The sequence below is a fragment of the Diadema antillarum genome, unplaced genomic scaffold (assembly GCF_040938485.1).
Source record: "Diadema antillarum isolate AM-2024a unplaced genomic scaffold, OU_Dant_1.0 seq00001060_RagTag, whole genome shotgun sequence".
Lineage (NCBI taxonomy): Eukaryota > Metazoa > Echinodermata > Echinoidea > Diadematoida > Diadematidae > Diadema > Diadema antillarum.
Window position 1 is genome coordinate 662,643 of NW_027271887.1, and position 22,331 is coordinate 684,973.

General features: G+C 37.4%; 3 protein-coding genes across 3 annotated transcripts in view; all 3 read left to right on the top strand.

Moving 5' to 3' along the window:
- Nucleotides 1-22,331, top strand: part of LOC139743249 (glycerophosphodiester phosphodiesterase 1-like) — a 51,105-nt gene that overhangs the window by 12,457 nt on the left and 16,317 nt on the right. The gene's annotated exons all lie outside the window — the stretch shown is intronic.
- LOC139743245 (uncharacterized) lies at nucleotides 3,131-7,205 on the top strand. Its single transcript, XM_071653742.1, has 3 exons — nucleotides 3,131-3,805; nucleotides 4,643-5,540; nucleotides 7,187-7,205. Exons 1-3 carry the CDS (start codon nucleotides 3,364-3,366, stop codon nucleotides 7,203-7,205), a joined length of 1,359 nt encoding a protein of 452 aa, XP_071509843.1. The 5' UTR covers nucleotides 3,131-3,363.
- LOC139743250 (uncharacterized) lies at nucleotides 7,638-8,559 on the top strand. Its single transcript, XM_071653747.1, has one exon. It carries the CDS (start codon nucleotides 7,801-7,803, stop codon nucleotides 8,557-8,559), a length of 759 nt encoding a protein of 252 aa, XP_071509848.1. The 5' UTR covers nucleotides 7,638-7,800.

Below are 22,331 nucleotides of genomic sequence, written 5' to 3' on the forward strand. Positions count from 1 at the left end.
TTAGGAAGGTATGTGCGGAGCCTTTAGCGCTGTCACAATGCGCTGTGGAGCGTTACGATTATTTTGTTCTAAAAGGAAAGATGAGAGTTCTTAATAGCTGTGGAGCCTTACGAATATGCATGAAACCGTAGTATCGCCGATGCTGTATTCGTAAATAATATGCAAATTAGCGTATCACGAATCTGAATACTTGTGGCATGGAGCCTTGGCGAGCGATGCGACCATAAGATGTGGAGGGTTACATCTGTGGTTGTTGTTGTTGTTGTTATCTTTCCTTTGATATTAGAAAGGTGAGCGTGGAGCCTTAACAAGCGCTGCGGCTATCACGTGAGATGTGAGCACTATATTATCGTTATTAGTGTTGTCATTTTTTTTTTTTTATTTAGGAGGGTAAGTGTCTTTACAAGCTCTGATAAATGTGGAGCGCTATATTTGTTGTTATTGTCTTTTATTAGGAAGGTGAGGGTAGAGCCTTTACAAGCTATGGGAGATGTGGAGCGCCACGTTTGTTACTGTATTAAATGTAGAAAGGTGAGGGTGGATGGAGCCTCTACAATTAAGCTACCAGATATGTGGAGCAGTACATTTGCTGTTGTCTTTTTTTCTTTTCAGGAAGATGAGGGTGGGGCCTTTGCAAGCGCTTTGACTATGAGATGTGGAGCCTTACATTTTGTCGTTGTTGCTGCTGTTGTTTTTGAGAAAGGGTGGGCGTATGTGGAGCTGTATGCATGACTATACATGTATGTGCTGTAGTGACAATCTTTTTATTATTTTTTTTTCTTTTTTTTTCTTGTTTTGTTTTTTTTTTTGTTTTTGTTTTTTGTTTTTGTTTTTGTTTTTTGTTTTTTCGTGAAAGTACATGTAACCTGCAATCCATGAAGTTTTTGCCTGGAGCCTCGTATGAAGTATCATGAAGCAAAGTGATCTTTATTATCGATCGTTCATATGGCACAACGGATAGGATATACTGCATACCTAACAACATTTTGAGGGCGTAACGGATCATGATGTATAACCTCAATGAATAGCAAAATACTAGGAAGTTTTAAATGACTCGAATCTATTGCGTTAGATTCGGCCTACATAATACACATGAAGAAAGAAAGAAAAAAAAAGGAAGAAAGAAAAACAAAATTAACAGCATCAATTGATTTATTATGTATACGCAATATGTATAGCTATTCAACTTACAAATCAAGTATCTATACAAATGGACCCAGAGTTTCTTTCTTCTTCAAAATACGTCAATGCATCACTTGAATCGTACACTATTTCAACCATAGTTCGTATATAATATGCTGTTGAATATGAATCCATGCTTTATTGAGTATTTCACTCGATTATGCGTGACAATCACATATTAACTAAATTGAACGCGACCACCATACGTGAACTAGACTACCAGTATTTTTTGATAATGATGCGTGTTTTGATCAACCTTTGATCGTGCGAGCTTGTGCAACCATGGAGGCGAAGGTTTGAAAGTGCCTGTGCATAATAAACGCAGTGGTACAGTGTATCTTTGGTACAGTGGCCAGAAAAGTCGATGGTATTATGTAACCAGTAGGGAATGACAGGTCTCTATGGAGTGGTGAGGGAAATTTATCCTTCCTTTCCTCCAGTTCAGGTTCATTCGGCCTTTACATTGTTTTTGAGCATATCGCTTGCATTACCCGCAGATATTCACAGGAAGCCGGGGCCAGAAATCATTTACGCGTTATGGTATTACGTAACCGTAGAATGACCGCTTTCCTTGAAGTGGGGCGGTGAATTTTAACTCCCCTTACTCGAGTTCGGCCTTTGGTGGTTGTGGAGCGTATCGCCTGCATTACCCTCAGACATTCTAGGTGAGCAATTTCAACACGAAGATGAAATTGAATTTTCCAATGAATTTGAATATCAAAAAGAAAGAAATCCCAGCTAAAGAAAAAATTGTTCATTGTATCGTAGCACGCTGAATTTGTAGTGAATAGATGACAGATGACCGCTACTTTCTACTTTGGAGTAGGTTTAAATAATATATATCACGACACTGGATAGGTCGGTCTCATCCTGTTTCCCTATAAAGCATATTGGATTGGCGCATTTTTGTTGCTGCGATAGTTGCTGAGTGATGATGTTGGTCGATGTTTGTAGAATCTTTGGCGCAGTATGCTGTTTCGAGACAATTTAAAGTAACGAACAAATAAATACCAATAAACAAACAACAATAAAAAGAGAGTAAGATATCCGATAGTTTTTTTTTTTCTTAGTTTGATCTAACGGATATCCTATAGACATCGTAATATTGATGAGTATAATCTTGTTCACGAGTCGAATTAGAATTAATTTATATTTCTCGCATTCATTCGTATTTTGTTGTTTTTAGTTATTGAAATCGTTATAAAATGTGTGGTGTTGTGGTCATTTATCCTTGAATTGTTTTTTTTTTTTCTTTTGAATTTCGCAAACTTTTTTTTTTTTCGTTGTACTTGTTTTTTTGCTCAACACGTCTGAGCTTGTTATTATCATTTTTTATTATTGTTATTCATGTTTTCTTTTAAGAATAAGACAGGGTAGACACATTCAGTTTGCTAACTGCTTTACAATGGCGCCCCTGTATATACACAAAATAAAACAACAAATGCATTTGTAGTAACATGATTCACACAATTACAGATCAATGACATAAACAAAAAGAAATCACCTTAACTACACTTCTGTTACATGTATACATAAGAAATAAGGCCTTAACGATTTAGAAAAGGCTTCTTTGTTGACCGACCAACATTTTTTTTTCGAACCTGCTTTTAATTTAGCATTTATTAGTGCTTCACTTTAATAATTTTTGTACATTAAGCTTTACATTAATTTGATAGTCTTAAAACGCAGGACTGTTGAAGCTCGTATGTTGTGGAAAAGTTTAGTGCATTCACATCTTACGGTATACTTGAGTGTGCATGATGCTATCAAGTAAAGTGGACATGAATATCATACGTGAGCAAGACTACCAGTACTTTTTATACTGTCTACACCGTATCTTGTTTGGCCATGTACAAGCTTGTGCAGTACAATGGAGGTGAGTGTCTGGAATTGCATGTTAAACTATATGCTATGTGCTATGGCAGATCTGTGTGCAGTTGCCAGGAATCATTCGAGCGTGATAATATTATTACGTAACCGTAGGAAATGACCGCTTCGCCTGATATGGGGCGGGAGTTATAACCCTCCTTTACTCGGGTTCAGGTTCATTCAGCCTTTGGCATTTGTGGAGCACGGACCTCTAAGAGTTCAAGAAAGAAACGTGTTTATATACCCATTTTGTGCCATCTTTGTTGATTACACTTGCCTGTATTCTTACAGAGACAAAATACTAAAGCCACCATGGAAGACGTCTGTCGGAAATTTAGCTGCGAGTTTTGCAGCGCAAATTTCACGGAGAAAAAGAATTTGTTGCGCCACCATCGTGTATTTCATCAAGAACAGAGAGTATTGCATGTGTGTGATTTGTGTGGAAAAGCTTTCAGTCGGCCCGATAGTCTCAAACGACACATGAAAACCCACCAAAATCCGAATAACGTGAAAACGGATGGTGAAGACGGGCGTCTAACTTGCTCACAGTGTGATGCACAATTCATAGAACAGAAGCATCTTGATGAACACGTGAAAACACATCGCCAGAGAGATAGCTATTTGTGTCATACATGTGGACGGACATATTACCAACGTGAGAAATTTATGAAACATCTGGATTCCCATCAACACCGGACTCTTCCAAAAGCACCCAAAAAGCGAACACCTGAACAACAAGGAAACCAAGCAAAGAGTAAGTACATAAACAACAACTTTATTAGAATTTATAATTTAGTATAATACATTTTATATGTCGTGATTGATTACAACTGTGAAGATAATGGCTACCAATTTGTGGGATAATCAAAATGCTTGAACTGAATATCAAATGGTTATCAGTTTGTGTAGATATTTTAGGCAGTAGTATGCACTTAAGAATAATAAAAAAAAAGAAAATGCTAGACTAAACAAGAACAGCCCCTACTGCATATATCATTGTAAAGATGGGTGAAAATTATAGATACATTATCTATCTCGATATCTACACACTTGTACACAGCAAAAATAATGAGTTAGTTGTTTCTTACAAAATCTTGTCAGTTCTCCCTTGATTTATAATGAAGAACAAGAGGAAGCACAAACTTCTTAGTAGCGTAATGATCAGTACGAGACATCGCACTATGCAAATAAGCGTGTGACCATTCTGCATTGTTGTCTTTATGTAATGAATTTGCTTTACATGGTTTCCAACTGCTCGATTTTATTTTTTTTTTTTGCGAGGATATATCCAAGTTTAATCAAATATACAACAAACGTCAAATAGTCATATATACAGTGGAAGGCCTAGATTAACTCAAAATTTGTTTGCTTCTTTGTTTGTAAAAAAAAAAGAAAAGAAAAGAAAAGAAAAAACTCAATTGTCATGTAACAAAATATAGACCGACCTACAATTCATTTGTATCATTTGGTTGTTGATTTCAAGAATAATACTGCGATACATTTTCTAGTTAGCCGAGCAAATAGGCTTTTGATTATATTAGTGCAACAAATGATGATTTATTATGCATAAATCAATGCACCCCATTTTCAGGACGTCGCGTACAGCCTGACTTGATGCCGATTATCGACATTCCTCCATACATCGACCCTGAAAGCTGCGCCGCCCAAGTGTACAGGGAACATTGGCTTGACATTCAAGACAGACAGTCGTTTGGCAGAGTTCATCGCTTTTACAACTTTCATCTTCCAAACCTTAACAACGAAAGTCTTCGAGAAAAGGCACAAAAAGTGTTTGAACAGCAGTCTTCAGTTTTCAAGATTAATGCGTCTTACGGTTTCGTACTCTGTAACAATGAAACTAACGAGTGTCGGTATTTCTATGCCAGTAGAAACACTAAAGTACTCAACGAGCCTGCCCTCGTTACTAACAAATCGTCATTTCAAGAGTTTCTGGATACATTTCTGAAAGAAGATGTTCTGGAATATGCTCGAACACTTCGCCCAAATTCCAAATGGGTGGTTCAGCATATCACAAATGTGACGTTCTATGTATTTTGTCTCACAGATCATCCCATTGGCCAAGGGATAGATCTCCCAGCTTATGTACAGAATAACCAGGCCATTGTTTCGTTAGTCAGTAGCCGAAGGGATGGCCGGGTGTATAATGATAACCTATGTCTTTTTAGATGCCTAGCTCTCTTTCAGGGGGAAAAGTCTGAAGGTCTTGAAACCAAGGCCAAACAATTGCTGAAACAGTACACAGGCCTACCTCATGTTTCCACCTCAGAGTTTTCAGGCGTTAGACTCGGTCATTTGAATAAAGTGGAAGAGTTCTTTAAGATCAATATTATGGTGTATGAGTTACAACCAGTACAATGTAGTGATGATGAAGGTGTGACAGAATGTGAAAAGAAACTGGCAGACAATGATAATGTAGCAGTAGCCGCTAAACTCGTCCGACGGGGACTGGACAAATTTCCAGATACTATGTATGTAAATCTATACGAAAATCATTTCAGCTACATCTCCGATATTGAACGTTATTGCCAAAACTATCAATGTCGTACATGCAATAAATTTTGGAAAACTCGAAAGACACTCCATCGACACGAAAAAATGTGTACTTCTACGGCCACTAAGCATGTTTTCCCTAAGGGAAGAGCTACATTTCACAATCCATTGACAATATGGGAAGAGTTGGCTGATGAAGGGATTCTGGTTGAAGAAGAGCGCAGATACTTTCCTTATTTTGCTACCTTCGACATGGAGTCCTACCTAGAAAAGATAGAAAACAGCAACAACCTGAATGATACACCAACTGACAAATTACAGTATAGCTCTAGACATATTCCGATGAGTGTAAGCGTTAACTCAAATGTTCCCGGATACACAGAACCATTTTGTCAAGTGTCCGATGGAGACTCACAAAAACTAATCGATGACACTGTGATGTATATGTTAGAAATTAGTCGGAGTTCTTATTCGTTGCTTCAATCTTTCTACAAGGACGTCACAGAAAAATTAGATCTGAAAATACAAGAATTTGAAACCTCGCAAAAGAAAAACAAAGAAAAGCCTAAGAAAGCAACCCATCTCATGAGACTAAAGCAACGATTTGTCAATCACATCGAAGAACTGCCTGTGGTTGGGTTTAATTCGGGGAGGTATGACATTAATGCCATTAAACAATTTCTCTATCCTTCACTTTTGAAGTATGATTCGGTCGACTTTGTCATAAAGCGAAACCATAATCACATGGCTCTGAAGTCGCAACATCTCCAGTTCTTAGATATTTCAAATTTTCTTGCCCCTGGATTTTCGTACGCAGCATTTCTAAAGGCGTATGACTGCGAACAGGGGAAAGGTTACTTTCCTCATGGCTGGGTGGATTGCCTCGATAAACTGAATGAATCTGAACTTCCCCCTATTGAAGCTTTCAGGGATAATCTCAAGCATACCTCCTTTTCAAGAGAGCAGTATGAATACTGTCAGCGCATCTGGAAAGAAAATAAGATGTCTTGCCTGAGAGATTATTTGATATGGTACAATAATCTCGACGTTACACCTTTCATTGAAGCTGTGGAGAAGATGCGTGAGTTCTATATGAATCTCAAAATCGATCTGTTCAAAGACGGTATTTCAGTTCCTGGACTTACCATGAAGTATCTGATAAAATGTAGCCCAGAGGCACACTTTAGCTTGATCTCGGAGAAAGACAAGGATCTCTATTACACATTTCGTGATAATTTGGTGGGAGGTCCGTCTATCATTTTTCATAGGTATCATGAGCGTAACGTAACAAAAATTCGTGGGGGTAAGCCATGCAAAAAGATAGTTGGTTTTGACGCAAATGCGTTGTATTTACACGCAATTATGCAAAGAATGCCAACAGGCCACTATGTAAGACGACGTATCGAGAATGACTTTAAGCCAGAAAATAGGCATCCGATCTCCCAAGAGTGGTTAGAATACGAAAGTTTTTGTCGACAAATTCCCATTCGACATGCCGGTAATTATTCTGAAAAGAAAATCGGACATCTCCAGCTTCCCGTGGATGGCTTTTGTGCCGAAACCAAACAAGTATTTGAATTTCATGGATGCTACTTCCATGGGCATTCTTGTCATCTCAATAAAGGTCGTACAAGGAACACTAAACTGGGAAAAACTATGGAGGAACTGTTGGAAAAAACCGAGGAAAAACGGCGATACGTACAAAGTCTGGGTTACGAATACATTTCCATCTGGGAGTGTGAATATAAAGAAATGCGCAAAACTGATCCAAAACTAGGCGCTTTTCTCACGGAAAGGTTTCCTCCCCCTAAATACCGTCATGGGTTAACCCAAGAGAATCTTCTCTCTGCTATTCAACATGGTGCTCTCTTTGGGTTCGTTCAGTGTGATATCCATGTGCCTGATCATCTCAAAGAACACTTTTCAGAAATGTGTCCAATTTTTAAGAATGTAGACATATCTAGAGAAGATATCGGGGACGTGATGGGATCCTACGCCAAGGAACATGACATCATGAACACTCCTAGGCGTAGCTTAATTGGGAGTATGTTTGGTCAAAACATTCTACTGTACACACCTCTACTCCAATGGTATCTTCGCCATGGATTGGTCGTATCCAAGATACACCAATTTGTGGAGTACAAGCCCGTTGCCTGCTTCAAACACTTTGGCGAAAGCGTGTCAAATGCTCGACGTAGGGGTGATATTGATCCCTCTAAGAGTATAATAGCTGACACCATGAAACTAATCGGCAACTCGTCCTATGGTAAAACTATTACAAATAAGGAAAGACATCGAAATGTCAATGTTTGCGACGGGAAAAAAGCCGAGAAACACATCAATGACACATTTTTCCGGGACTTGAACCCCATCTCAGACAATTGCTACGAGGTTGATATGGCGAAGAGAAAGATTAACATGGACCTTCCTGTTCAGATCGGTCATGCCGTCTACCAATTAGCAAAACTACGTATGCTTCAGTTTTATTACGATTTTCTCTTGGAATACGTGGATCCGTCAGACTTTCAAATGTGCGAAATGGATACGGACTCCGCTTATATCGCCATTTCGTCTGAGTCGTTTGATAACATAATCAAGCCCAATATGAGACAGAAGTATGAAAACAACAAGGCACACTGGTTTCCTCGAAACGATACCCCCGAGAATGCTCGATATGACAAGAGGACACCTGGGTTATTCAAAGTAGAGTGGGAGGGGGATGGGATAATAGCGCTCTGCAGTAAAACTTACTACTGTTTTGGTGCTACTGACAAATTCAGTTGTAAAGGAGTCAACAAGAAGCAAAATGACATTACGAAAGACATGTACCTGCAGGTACTCCGTTCAAAGGTTGCTGGTAGTGGCGTCAACAAGGGATTTCGTGTGGTCCAAAACGGAATTTCGACTTATTCACAAATTAAGAATGCCTTTACCTACTTCTATCCAAAGAGGAAGGTATTGGAAGACAACGTTTCAACTACCTATTTAGACATTTAATGATAAAGAGAAGCTGTTGTCATTAGATCATTCTCTCTATACATGTACATTTTGTTATCTTTGCTTGTTTTGACATTGGCTAGTGTCACTGCACGCTCTTATAAATGAAAGGAACTGTATCATACAGTAACGTCACATCTCAGTGTCATCGGTTAGTTGTGGATAACCTACGCTTATGTGAAATGCTTTTGACATTCTTTTTTTTCTCTCTCTCTCTCTCTCTCTGAGTGATGATATTACATTGTATGTTTCATTTTTTCACAAGTGTATTTGTTATGTACTGCTTATTTTTTACTCACGTACACGCAGTATAGCAAACCATTAAAACCGATGGTTATACCGTCAATCAACCCAGACCTTTTGTCAAATCTGACTTCCCCAAGCGGTGCATGACATAAAACTGATTGAAGCATGGCCCGTCTATGAATTCTGCAGTGTAAAGATATGTTCTGTACTCATTCACGTGATTATTAATGCAGGTACTGATGTACTGTTGTATAGGTATCAATTGTGTGTCTGATAGAGTGAAGTGTATTACATGTATTAGTTTTTTCTTCGAAATGCAGGTTACAACATGTACATATAAAGATACGGGGCAGAATTGTTGTAAATACAGGTGTTGTGAAAAGATGTGTTACTCGTACACCAAGAGTCAATGGACACGCATGTTTTCTTTAGTATAATCATCGTAATATACAAGTATACAAGCTAACACATCAAGAAGAAGAAAAAAAAATTGTTCACAGTCTTTTCTATGTTTCAACCACATCATCTTGTACAATGTAATTGATTTCCCAATAATTTACGCTCGTATTGCACGCCAACGTTTTGCGCTCATATTTTATTCTCAAAAAAAAGAAGAAGAAAAAAAAAAAAAGAGCGTTAACTGTATTAGTCTAACAATTGCCAATTTGTCATTGCTGTTTTGATATTATGAACTGTATTGTTATCTACAGGAATATATACTGTATTTTTGTTCTTGTAAGAAACAAACCTATAATTGTTGTGCTTGTATTTTCATAACTTTTGTAATCGTAAGCCAATAATCGACGATAATGCATAATATCGTAGATTAAAACACTAAAGTAATGTTTGTATAACAACGGCTAAGTTTCGTCCTGTATGTATTTGGTTGCGTCGACTGCTGATACGAATTTACAGTTACTTATTTAAATTAGTAAATACAGTTACTTATTATGAATTAGCAGAGAAGGGTTTAGTAATGTTCTATAATGTCTATATATTTGTAAAATGTTTATATTCTTATACGTGAGATACATCAAGCTATGTATGGAGACAGCGTTCCTTCAGGCAAAGCACTGAAAATGCAAAATGGCAAAGTACCTCATGAGACGAGTAGAAGTATTAAAGACATTCAATATTTCACGAGGAAACAGATTATTTGTATTTCGTGCAAAAGTGTTTTTTTTTTTTTTATTGTATTCATTCTCAAGACGGTTGAGTTTTAATTCAGTTGTCAAATTGTCATTGGTGATAATGTACTGCATTGTTATTTCGCACAGGGCTTATTCTTTTTTTTTCTATGCTAAGGAATGTTAACGTGTTTGGTTTTTTTTTTTCAATATTTTTACAGTTGTCATACAGAATGTCCTGAAAACGCGTAATCACCTAGTGTACATATGCATGAAAATATCGATCAAAAGACAACCGCAAAGTATCCCATATAGGGAATAGTGTAACAGAAGCGTAATTATATATCGGTATTGTATTATTGTATCGATTGTTCATACAGATTTACAGTAACTTATTCTTATTAGTTGTACATAAACATAAGTTCGTGCATAGTCTTTAAATCAATAAAGTCTGAAAACAATATACTTGTTAAAAGTGATCTGTACAAAAAAAAAAAAAAAATCTGTGTATGAAATTTGAATCGATGTTTCCACATTACAAGAAGCATACGTATTTTGCAAAGAGATGTAACCTAATTAAAAAGAAAAAAAAAAAAAGAATTGTATGTATCTAAATGCCAAATGTTGCAGTCTTTCCCCTCAGTCCTTCCTGGAACCGACGATCTGTTTGATGCATCCTGCATGTGTGAGTGTTGCTGAATGGCATGAGTAGGCCTACTGGAATCTCATTTGGAAAAAAAAAAATAGATAAATGATAATCTATACGCATTCTTGGTAGGAATAAAACAAAAAAATGCATGCAGCAAATACGAAGAAAATCTTTATTCATCAAATATACACAGCAAAATGGGGAAAACAGTTTAACCAAACATGTATACATGTATATATACATAGCAACACATGACATCTATTTTTACACGCAGAGTTAGGACAGGTATGTTGATGCGTAAACAAACGATAACAAGCTTTAAACTTGTTTGACTTATAGCGAAGAAAGAATCTCTGAGACCTTTTAACGTAACACACGCATGTAGTGACTAAAATTGCTTAGCGCATTAAATAATATGAACGAATGCAAGAAATACAAATTTAATTCTCTCTGATTCGCTACAAGACCATGATGGTCACTGATGTTTCGATGTATAAAACGTCCATGAGATCAAACTTAGAAAACGGGCCATCATATCTTAATTCTCTGTAGTTGTTGTTGTTGTTATTGTTGTTGTTGTTTATTTATCTGTTTGCTCTTTGTTTGTTCGGTCGTTCGATTTATACTTCTTTTGTTTAGAAGCACCATACCACATCAACAAAACTGCAAACATCCATCGACATCATCCTTACGCAACTATCGCAACAATTCAAAATGCGCCAATTCAGTGTTTTATCGGAAAACACTATGAGAGCGACCAATCCAGTATTATGTTATATAATGTTTTAATCTACTCCAAAGTGAAAATAACGACCATGGACTTTTATCTGTATACTGCTTATTCAGGTTGGTACGATACAATGATGAATTCCCTCAAGCTCTATTTTATTTTGTTTTGTTTTGCTCTGTTTTTGTTTTTGTTTCACTGTATTGAAGTTCAGAAGAAAATTCAATTATAACGTTACAGTAAAAAATTGCTCGCTCTGAATATCTGTCGATATTGCAAGCGATATGCTCCACAGCCACCAAAAGCCGAACTCGAGTAAGGGGAGTTAAAATTCACCGCCCCACTTCATGGAGATGATTTCTGGCATCAGCTTGCTTGCTTGCTGTAAATATCTATGGGTATACTAATGCAAGCGATATGCTCAAAAACAATGTAAAGGCCGAATAAACCTGAACTGGAGTAAAGGAAGGATAAATTTCCCTCACCACTCCATAGAGACCAGTCATTCCCTGCGGGTTACATAATACCATCGACCTTTCAAGCCATTGTACAAAAGATACCACTGCACTTTCAAACCTTCGCCTCCATGGTTGCACAAGCTCGCACGATCAAAGGTTGATCAAAACACGCATCATTATCAAAAAATACTGGTAGTCTAGTTCACGTATGGTGGTCGCGTTCAATTTAGTTAATATGTGATTGTCACGCATAATCGAGTGAAATACTCAATAAAGCATGGATTCATATTCAACAGCATATTATATACGAACTATGGTTGAAATAGTGTACGATTCAAGTGATGCATTGACGTATTTTGAAGAAGAAAGAAACTCTGGGTCCATTTGTATAGATACTTGATTTGTAAGTTGAATAGCTATACATATTGCGTATACATAATAAATCAATTGATGCTGTTAATTTTGTTTTTCTTTCTTCCTTTTTTTTTTCTTTCTTTCTTCATGTGTATTATGTAGGCCGAATCTAACGCAATAGATTCGAGTCATTTAAAACTTCCTAGTATTTTGCTATTCATTGAGGTTATACATCATGATCCGTTACGCCCTCAAAATGTTGTTAGGTATGTAGTATATCCTATCCGTTGTGCCATATGAACGATCGATAATAAAGATCACTTTGCTTCATGATACTTCATACGAGGCTCCAGGCAAAAACTTCATGGATTGCAGGTTACATGTACTTTCACGAAAAAACAAAAAACAAAAACAAAAACAAAAAAAAAACAAAAAAAAAACAAAAAAAAAAGAAAAAAAAAAGAAAAAAAATAATAAAAAGATTGTCACTACAGCACATACATGTATAGTCATGCATACAGCTCCACATACGCCCACCCTTTCTCAAAAACAACAGCAGCAACAACGACAAAATGTAAGGCTCCACATCTCATAGTCAAAGCGCTTGCAAAGGCCCCACCCTCATCTTCCTGAAAAGAAAAAAAGACAACAGCAAATGTACTGCTCCACATATCTGGTAGCTTAATTGTAGAGGCTCCATCCACCCTCACCTTTCTACATTTAATACAGTAACAAACGTGGCGCTCCACATCTCCCATAGCTTGTAAAGGCTCTACCCTCACCTTCCTAATAAAAGACAATAACAACAAATATAGCGCTCCACATTTATCAGAGCTTGTAAAGACACTTACCCTCCTAAATAAAAAAAAAAATGACAACACTAATAACGATAATATAGTGCTCACATCTCATGTGATAGCCGCAGCGCTTGTTAAGGCTCCACGCTCACCTTTCTAATATCAAAGGAAAGATAACAACAACAACAACAACAACCACAGATGTAACCCTCCACATCTTATGGTCGCATCGCTCGCCAAGGCTCCATGCCACAAGTATTCAGATTCGTGATACGCTAATTTGCATATTATTTACGAATACAGCATCGGCGATACTACGGTTTCATGCATATTCGTAAGGCTCCACAGCTATTAAGAACTCTCATCTTTCCTTTTAGAACAAAATAATCGTAACGCTCCACAGCGCATTGTGACAGCGCTAAAGGCTCCGCACATACCTTCCTAAAACAAGCAAAGAAACAAACAAACTAAAAGTAAGTGCAGCGCTGAGTCCACATCTGATAGTCACATCGCTTGTCAAGGATTGATGTTCATGGAAAGCTAATTTGCATATTCACTGATAAATCATCACTACGACCTAATGCATACACATCAGGCTCCAAGGCTAGAACTCTCACCTTTCCTCTAAGAAACGAAAATAAATGTAGCGCTCCACATGTCATAGTCACAACACTCAAGGCTCTACGCCCAACTTTCTAAACAAGCAAATAAATAAACACACAAACAAAAAGTAAGTGTAGTGCTCCACATCGTCACCGCGCTTGTCAAGGCCCTACGAACGATAGATTTGCGTTCATGGAAAGCTAATTTGCATATTCACTGATAATCATCGGCGATATTACGGCCTCATGCATATGCATCAGGCTCCACAGCTAGAACTCTCACCCTCCCTCTAAGAAACGAAATAGATGTTACGCTCCACATGTCATAGTCACAACCCTGAAGGCTCCACACTCACTTTCCTTTAAAAAGTCAACAACAACAATAATAACAGCAAAGGTAGCGCTCCACATATCATGGTTGTATCGCTTGCCGAGGCTCCACACAACCAACCTTCACGCTGATTTACATATTCGCAAATAAATCGAGACTCAAGCATATTCTTTAGGCTCCACACAACGCTCGCCTTTCCTCAAAAAAAAAAACAACAAACGAACAAAACATCGCTTGCCATACGCAAGGCTCCACGCTTACATTTACGTTCGTGGCAAGCTGATTTACATCGTCCAGAATTCATCGTCGCGACATCAGCAACCTCGTACATATTCACAGTCCTGACAGCTCCACAACACCGTCAAGCTTTCATAATCTTATCTAAAGGATGGGCTCATTTCCCCCTTATTAACGCTATCTAATCCTACCAGCAAATAATGACATCATACATATTCATGTATGATTGTATCTCATGCATATCTATCGTATGACGTCATCATCTCATGCATATTTATCATGTGGAGCCAAGGTGGAGCTCCACCGGCTCCACCGGCTCCACCGGCTCCACCGGCTCCACCGTGGTGCCGAGGGGAACATATATATACTACTACTGTGTAGTCTTCATCATTTCATGTACAGTAACAGCAGACAGCAAAGTGAAAACAAATGGACTACGAGTAGTGTAATTTGAACATATGTATAATTTGTACATTTTTACTTACATTACTTCTTCAGCCTTCATTATAAAAATTTGGCCATGATGGTAAAACTGTTAATGTTGTACCAACTACCAAGGAAGTTTCAAAGCTAGCATCCCACTCCCAACTGTCAATAATGAGTTCAAAAAGTTGTCACTCTGGGAAGGACGTTCAAAATAATTCCTCAGGATAAGTTGGATATTCTGTGCCACCATGTACTCATAAGGAACTAAAATTCAATGTTCTATAGTTGATAAAATATTAGGCATATTTCAGTTGTTTCTCCATGCTCTTGAAATTCCTTCATTATACACTTTCATTTGTACATGTACATGTACAAGTACTGTAATATACAATACATTTACTGTATATTCATGATAGTTCATGATCACTGTTCAAAAACAGTGCATTATTTCAAACAAAATACATTGTAAACTGTTTGACTCTGAATTTTGATGTCAGAGAAATAATTTGTTATGTCACATCAGTCTGATTACCATGTGTAGTAGATGGTAGTAGACTCTCATTACACATCAAAAACACAGGATTGACACGAACTGGTTACAAGTTATGACAAAGAAATCTTCCTGGTCCCACTGTAGATTATTTTTTTTCATTTGGTGTGTTTTACAACAATTCGTGGTAAAAAAAAAAAAAAATTGCTTTGAAGTTCAAAAAAGAAAATAAATTCATTGCTACACAGTTCACACTACAGGTACAAATGTTCATGTGCATTAACAGAATTAGTTTTATTTTTAGCAAAATGGGCCAAAGAACATACTGTACTTCTCATGAATGATTTTGTATGTAAAGAAAGTATATGTAAACAAGTTCTTGGCAGTTGTACAACTCAAAAACATACTCTACACATGTGTACACTTGTATGTACATGTATGCATAGATGAACATGCGATGTACAATTACATGTGCAGACAAATGGCATTTACAGTTCAATTTTCAAACACCCACCCAAACACCCAAAACACACAGCCCATTCCCACTTGGCATGGTCTGTATGTACATGTACATGTAATCCACTACATCACAAAAACACAACCTTGAATTAAAATATTTCAACTTTTCCATAATTCTATCACTTGTAATTACGATATGTTACCATCAACATGTCCAATGAACTGAAAATATTCACGCCTAATAAACAAAGTACAGTATGAAAAGTAGGTGTGTACAAATGTACATTGTATTTGCTTCTATGAATAAGAGCAAGGTACAGGAATTGCAGTGATAAAAAGAAAATTATTGTACATGTAGCATGGATCTGCAAAAATTTAGGTACACCAGAAACCAATGTACCAACCACTCACCATTACAAACCTTAAGGAGGAAAAACACCCACAGTGGATTCTTGTTTTAAAACAATCACATGAATTCTCTAAAAAACAATTTTCAAAGCCCAAAGGTACAAGCTACATGTACACGTGTGTACGTAACATTTTTCAGTAAAAAAAAAAAGAAAAAAATCTGAGCTACGATGTACAGCTGCACAGCTGTACATGATTCTTCATGTTACCAGTATATCTGACAAGGCCTGAAAATTGAGTGCTTTTAAAAAGTGGATATAATCGTCTAGATCACTTGGGCATCCACACAAAACCGTACTGTGTACGCTGCTTACGTCAACACCCAGGCCAGACGCAATGGTAGCTATCAGAACTCTGATTTCACCATCTGTTGCCAACATGCTGTCAACAATATCCTTTTGGATATCAGTTTCTGTGTTCCGGTGGTACATGTAAACTTATTAACATACCTGTGGCAACCTTCTGGAAGCAGTGCCATAAAGGTCGCGTATACATTACTGCACATTTTTCTTATCATCCTTTCACAACATGCACCATGGGTCTTCAAGTCATCTGCCAGCCACTTGAACATTGTATCTTGATCTCCTGCAGCAGACTTGACAACATGTTTTATATTTTGCTTGTCCGGCAACTGATTTACCCACACATAATTGCAAAGACCAAAGTTTTTGATGATACCGCTACGCATATCTCTGGTTGCAGTGGCTGTCAGGGCAACAGTGGGACTGACGACTTGAGTTTCGATCGTAATTCACCCAATTTTCCATACGCTGCTCGAAATGCTTTGGTGTCTCCAGATGCGATCCCCCTATTTGAAAAATAAGAAAAAAAAAACCCAGTAAGATTAAAAAAAAAACAAACCATTTTCTACATTGCACATAAGTGATTTTAATAATGCCTGCAGTCTCTACAATGCATATCGCATAGCCATAAGACTGCATTAATCTAATCTATAGATGAACAAGTATGAGTACATTTGCATACTGAAGCATGTTCCTATTTGAGTCTTTTCTCAATGTACATGCACATGAAGAATTAGTCTGAGGGCCACAGCGTGTGTCTCGATCGCTCCTCTGAGTAAAGGAGCAAAGCCAACGAGACACAGGCTGTGGCTCACAGACTAAAGCCATGAAAAGACAGTAGGCCTATATGTGTAATTGCATTTGTATGCGAGAAAGTTACAGTAGTTATACTGTACTGTACAAAACAATTAAACCAGTGCAATTACGGTGTTAACAATTTATCACAATTACACAGGATTTAACTCGGTACACCTAGGATTAGGAACACTAACAAGAGTAGTAGTAGTACTGTAGTAGAAGCCTGACATGTGTTTACCCTAACCGGCCCAGAGGCCAGACATAACTATATTTAGTTTTACAATCATTTTTTGTTGTTCAACTAGGGGCCTACAGTTACAGTTTGTAATTCAAGACAAGAGACACGTAATGAAAGTTGCCTTGACGAATTATTTTTAGAAACTGGATAGATCTAAATGATTAGCTTACCGCTAGGTAGGCCGCTTGAGTCTTTGACTTTGTCACGCAGGCCAAGCAAGATCCATACTCGACCATAGCCCTGCTCATCTGGTCCGAAATTAAAGACTTCAAAGGCATGACAACAAGAGCCACAGCTTTCGTAGAGTCTGGTCCATCATGTAGATCTAGTTTGGGAAGAATATCAACGCATAACGGTGCAGCTTGGAAGTTGGAACACCACACTATTGCCGAAACCAGTCGGCAGGGAGATAAACAAATCATGACCACGCACGGAGAAACGAGTACGTGTACGTGTAGGGACTTCTGACACTGTGGTTCTGCTGCTGCTCCCCGAAACCGTCGACGAATCCAAGCTCCTCAGTAGCACATTGCATTAAATGCTCTTCTCATTATCACTGTCAGAAAAGCGACGCGGAGACGCTGATGTTGACATCCATTGATCATGTAAACAAGATTTGGAGGAAATACTTGAAATGCTGCACAGATTTTGGTCGGAAAACGCAAGACTCGGAATCAATACGAAAAGCACATTGCACAAGCTCTGGGGGATCCCCGATCGAGAAGTAAAAGCCACCTCGAAATTGACATGTACGATAGGTCACGATGCTTTAAATAGGCGAATACTTTTTTTATACGTATTTATCAATTTTTTATTTGTTATATCTAAACAAGTATTTTTTAAATCGAAAAAATAGATTTAAAATGTTGATAATTGTGATATTTATAATTTAATTTATAACAGTTATGGAAACGAGTAGAAGTTAGTCTTAATCTTACGCACGGTTTATGTACGTTCTAATTTCATTCTCCTCTTATGATCTCTAAGATATATTGTTTGAGCAATCTTTAATAAAAAGAAAGATAATTTTGACATTCTGTTAATATATGTTGAGATTAATACAAATATTGGCGTAAAATACGTATCTTATATTGCTAAATGCAATATACCTCTGTGCAATAAGACTACAAGATTAGAGATCGATCGACTTTTTTCGATCCCGCAAATTGCCTGCTGGACGCGATCTCATCGACCAATCAGGATGCTCGAAATGAGTGAGGGAATGGGGGTGGGGCCAATTTTTTCCGAAATATTTCGGGGAGACTTGGCAAACCAGACTGGACTGTTTTGGAGGTTGAGATGCGTGCGTGCGCGGCAAATTAATACACGAGCATACGGTGGGGCATACGCGTGCTGTAGCGGTGTGTGCGCGCGGTAAATGATCACACAAAACAGTCCAGGCAGTGGACTAGCCCCTGAGATGATCATCACATACATTTTAAATACCATGCTCTGCTGAACATTTTGTTGTCCCTAGCTGTCACACCTCAATGGACTTTACTGGTAATTTGCCAAGCAGAATAATGTAGATTTTGTGATGTCTGTTCTTTTCTCCCCGAATTATGGCATCACTGTAAAGTTTGTAGACAGCGTGTCTCAGTGCAACGCTGTTGCCGTCCCTCACCAAGACCGAGGAAGATTAAAGGAAGGATTGCATAATCTCCATTCATCCACATATCATTGCAGGATGTGTGAGAGCTGGTCAATGGGCAAAAGTATGTGACTGGATGTACAATCAAAGGAAACAAATGACCCAGACACTCAAACAAACAAACAAACAAACGTACAAACAAACAAACAAACAAACAAACGTACAAACAACCCACACTGGCTTCTTCATCTTCTCCTCTGAGGGTAATCTGTCTCTTTCAATTTTGAAGATTATTTCCGATATCAGCCGCTTTTGTGAGCATTTGACTGCTTCACTAGGATTTTACCATGCTCTATGTAATAGAAGTGCTGCATGGAGTGGATTCTTTCACATGTAATAATAATTGTAATAGGGAATAGCTCTCCTTCACTCTGGCCCGACTGCTTTTAGTCTCCTTTTGAAAGATGTGGCAATGAGGATTAAATGTCTTGCCAAAAAGTACTAGTGTACTACTGGGCTGGGACTCGAACTTTATCCCTTACATGGAAACCTGCAGTCTTATCTACACATGTGGTCTAGATCGCTCAGACACAACAGCTCTGTAGACTGCTCATGTTTTTGAAATGATTGGTGTGTTGTTTGTCTCATTCTGCAGTATCTTTATTAGAAGAGAAACTGAATTGAATTGAAAGAGACCGTGCTATTCAAATTATGCATAATGTTGACTTGTATTGATTCATGATACCTTGATGTACACTTTTGATATGTGCTATATGTTTTATGATTCTTTTAAAAACAATTTTTATTCAGATTACTTTGATATGCCCACAACCTCCCCCCCCAAAAAAAAAACAAAAAACCCAAAACAAACCAAAACAAAACAAAACAAATCCCGATTCCCAAACCAAGAGTCTGTCAATGTCATTATGTCAATCACTGGTGAAGTACTGATATTATGAACAAAAGACATTGGACTACATTTTTCCATAATCTGAGCGTAACTTGCATGTTTCTTTACAATATCTTTTGTTAGTCATATCAACGTGGAAACATGCAAGGGAAAATTTTGGGAAAGGTGCGTTCCATTGTCTTTTATTAATCATATGAGTATTGTACCTAATCAATGATTGACAGATGATGTCACAGGTAGAATCTTGGTTTGGAAGGTTGTTTTTTTGCTTTTTTTCTTTTCTAGAGTGGATCCAAGTATTAGTAACATGGAAGCATGCAAGGTAAAATTGGATTCGCAAGTTTAACTTTGGAACTGTTGAAACCAGCAAGAGAAGTGAGTGGGTTCTAGAATGTTTCCAAAATTAAACGAGAGCATCCAGTTTTCACCAATCAACGAAATAGGCCTGTGCATAATTTGTACCAAAATTAAAAATTGGCCCGTAAATTCATGAAATTCATCTTTTTTTCCCCATCATGTGTCCGGTACACCTATAACACTGTACAAGGTTTGAGCCATGTGTTTGGATTTTACCAGATGCATGGCTCAGTGTGGATCAGTGAAAAATCAATGCATGATGATTGACCAGTCAGATTACAGGGATTCTAAAGCCCATTTCATAACTCCAAATTTACAGAAACAGCCAAGTATGTGGGAAAATTGCAGGTACTGTGAGGATACAGGCAGAGTGCAGAGTACAAAAATACCAGTATATCTGTGATCCTTGAGAGTTTGAGTACAGCACAAGCTGTGTTAATGCTGAGTTACATGTACATCTGTGCAACCATGTTGCAAACCGAAACGTGTGTTTTTTCCCTATATGGGAATGATAGATGTGGTGCTGTGTGGTTTAGCTGAAATACAAGCATACATGTATGCATTGCAAAGGAGTGTAGAATGTCACTGCTTCTCTCTTTTCTCTGTGTATTTATTGCACAACCACTCCAGCATTAGAATTGTTGTAGAGATGGATTTTCTTTTTTAGTCATTATTATTACATTATCATTATTGTTATTGTTATTGTGATTATTATTATTATTATTATTATTATTATTATTATTATTATTATTATTATCATCATCATTATTATTATTACCTTCGCCAAGGGAGGAGGTTATGTTTTCGTTACCGTTGGTTTGTTAGTTAGTTAGTTAGTTAGTTTGTCTGTGTGCAAAATAACTCAAAAAGTAGTGAACGGATTGGGATGAAACTTGCAGGTAAGGTTGAGAATAATACAAGTACTAAACGATTAAATTTTGGCAGTGATCCGAGAATTTTTGGGGAATTTATGAAGGATTTTTGACATTTTGGCAGGTAGGGTCAATGAACTTGGGAGTTCAGGCTGCGCGTATTTGAGGTTTGCCTGCGCGCACTAAAGTGCATGCTCTAGTTTCTGCTGGGGTGAGGCGCGCCGTGCAGCTGAGGGTTTATGACGTAACAAAGGCTTCTATATTGGGAAATCTGGCAACTTTCAGCACACAATGCAGTACGTATGGGTGGAAATCACTGATATCTCTACGGAAGAACAAGATCAGTGGTGAAAATGATTTGCATTCTTGGCGGAGGTCTGCGCTCTCAGAGTGCTTCTCCAGTTATTATTATTATTATTATTATTATCATTATCATTATTTTTATTATTATCATTATCATTATTATTATTATTATTATTATTATTATTGTTATTATTATTAGTATTATTAGTATTATTATTATTATCATCATCATCATCATTGCATCTATTGTCTACTTACATTCTTCTTTTTTTTTTGTTAAAGGTGTAGGAAGATTTAAGATTGTGAAGTTTCTCTAATTTCAAATAGCACTTCTTGAACAGTGACTATGAATATATGGGTAATCAGGGTGGTCCACAACTTGAAATTTTAGCATGTTGCAAGCTCAGAATCTCAGAATATTGCAGAAATTGAATATGCGCGGAGTGCACACGATGAGTACGTAGTATGCAATATTTTGCTGCTTATCTCTCTTTGTGCTGCTTACATTCAATGTTCTCTCTCATGTTTCGCACACAAATATCTAAAGTACCTGGTAGTTTGATGTTTCTGATGATATGCACATGTTTTGCACATTTTTGAATACTTTTACTTTGAGCTTGTTGCAAATTCTTGAGGATGTTGCATAGCATGTTGCTGGCTTTGTAGGATGTTGCACAAGAATTTTAGCATGTTGCAGCGACATGCTAAAACCCCTCGTGGACCACCCTGGGTAATTCCATGAAGTTGGGAAAGTGTCCATGTAGCATCGTGATATTTGAAAAATACATTTCAGCATAACTCAATATTAATTATGCTATACATTGTTTGTAGGCTTTACCTTTGCATTGAGGCCACATATTTTCTTGGAAACTTTGTGCCATTCAGACTCTATTTTGATGAAGCTATTAAACAATATGTAACGGGGTCTTTTAGCATCGTGACGTGTCCATGTAGCATCGTGATATTTTAAAATTTGGTCTTAAGAGACAAATTATGGCAATTAGCTTGACCCAAATTTGATGCAATATGCATATTTACTAGATTAGTCAGATAGCTAAATATCTCAAATTTCCTGTACACAGTTTTAATT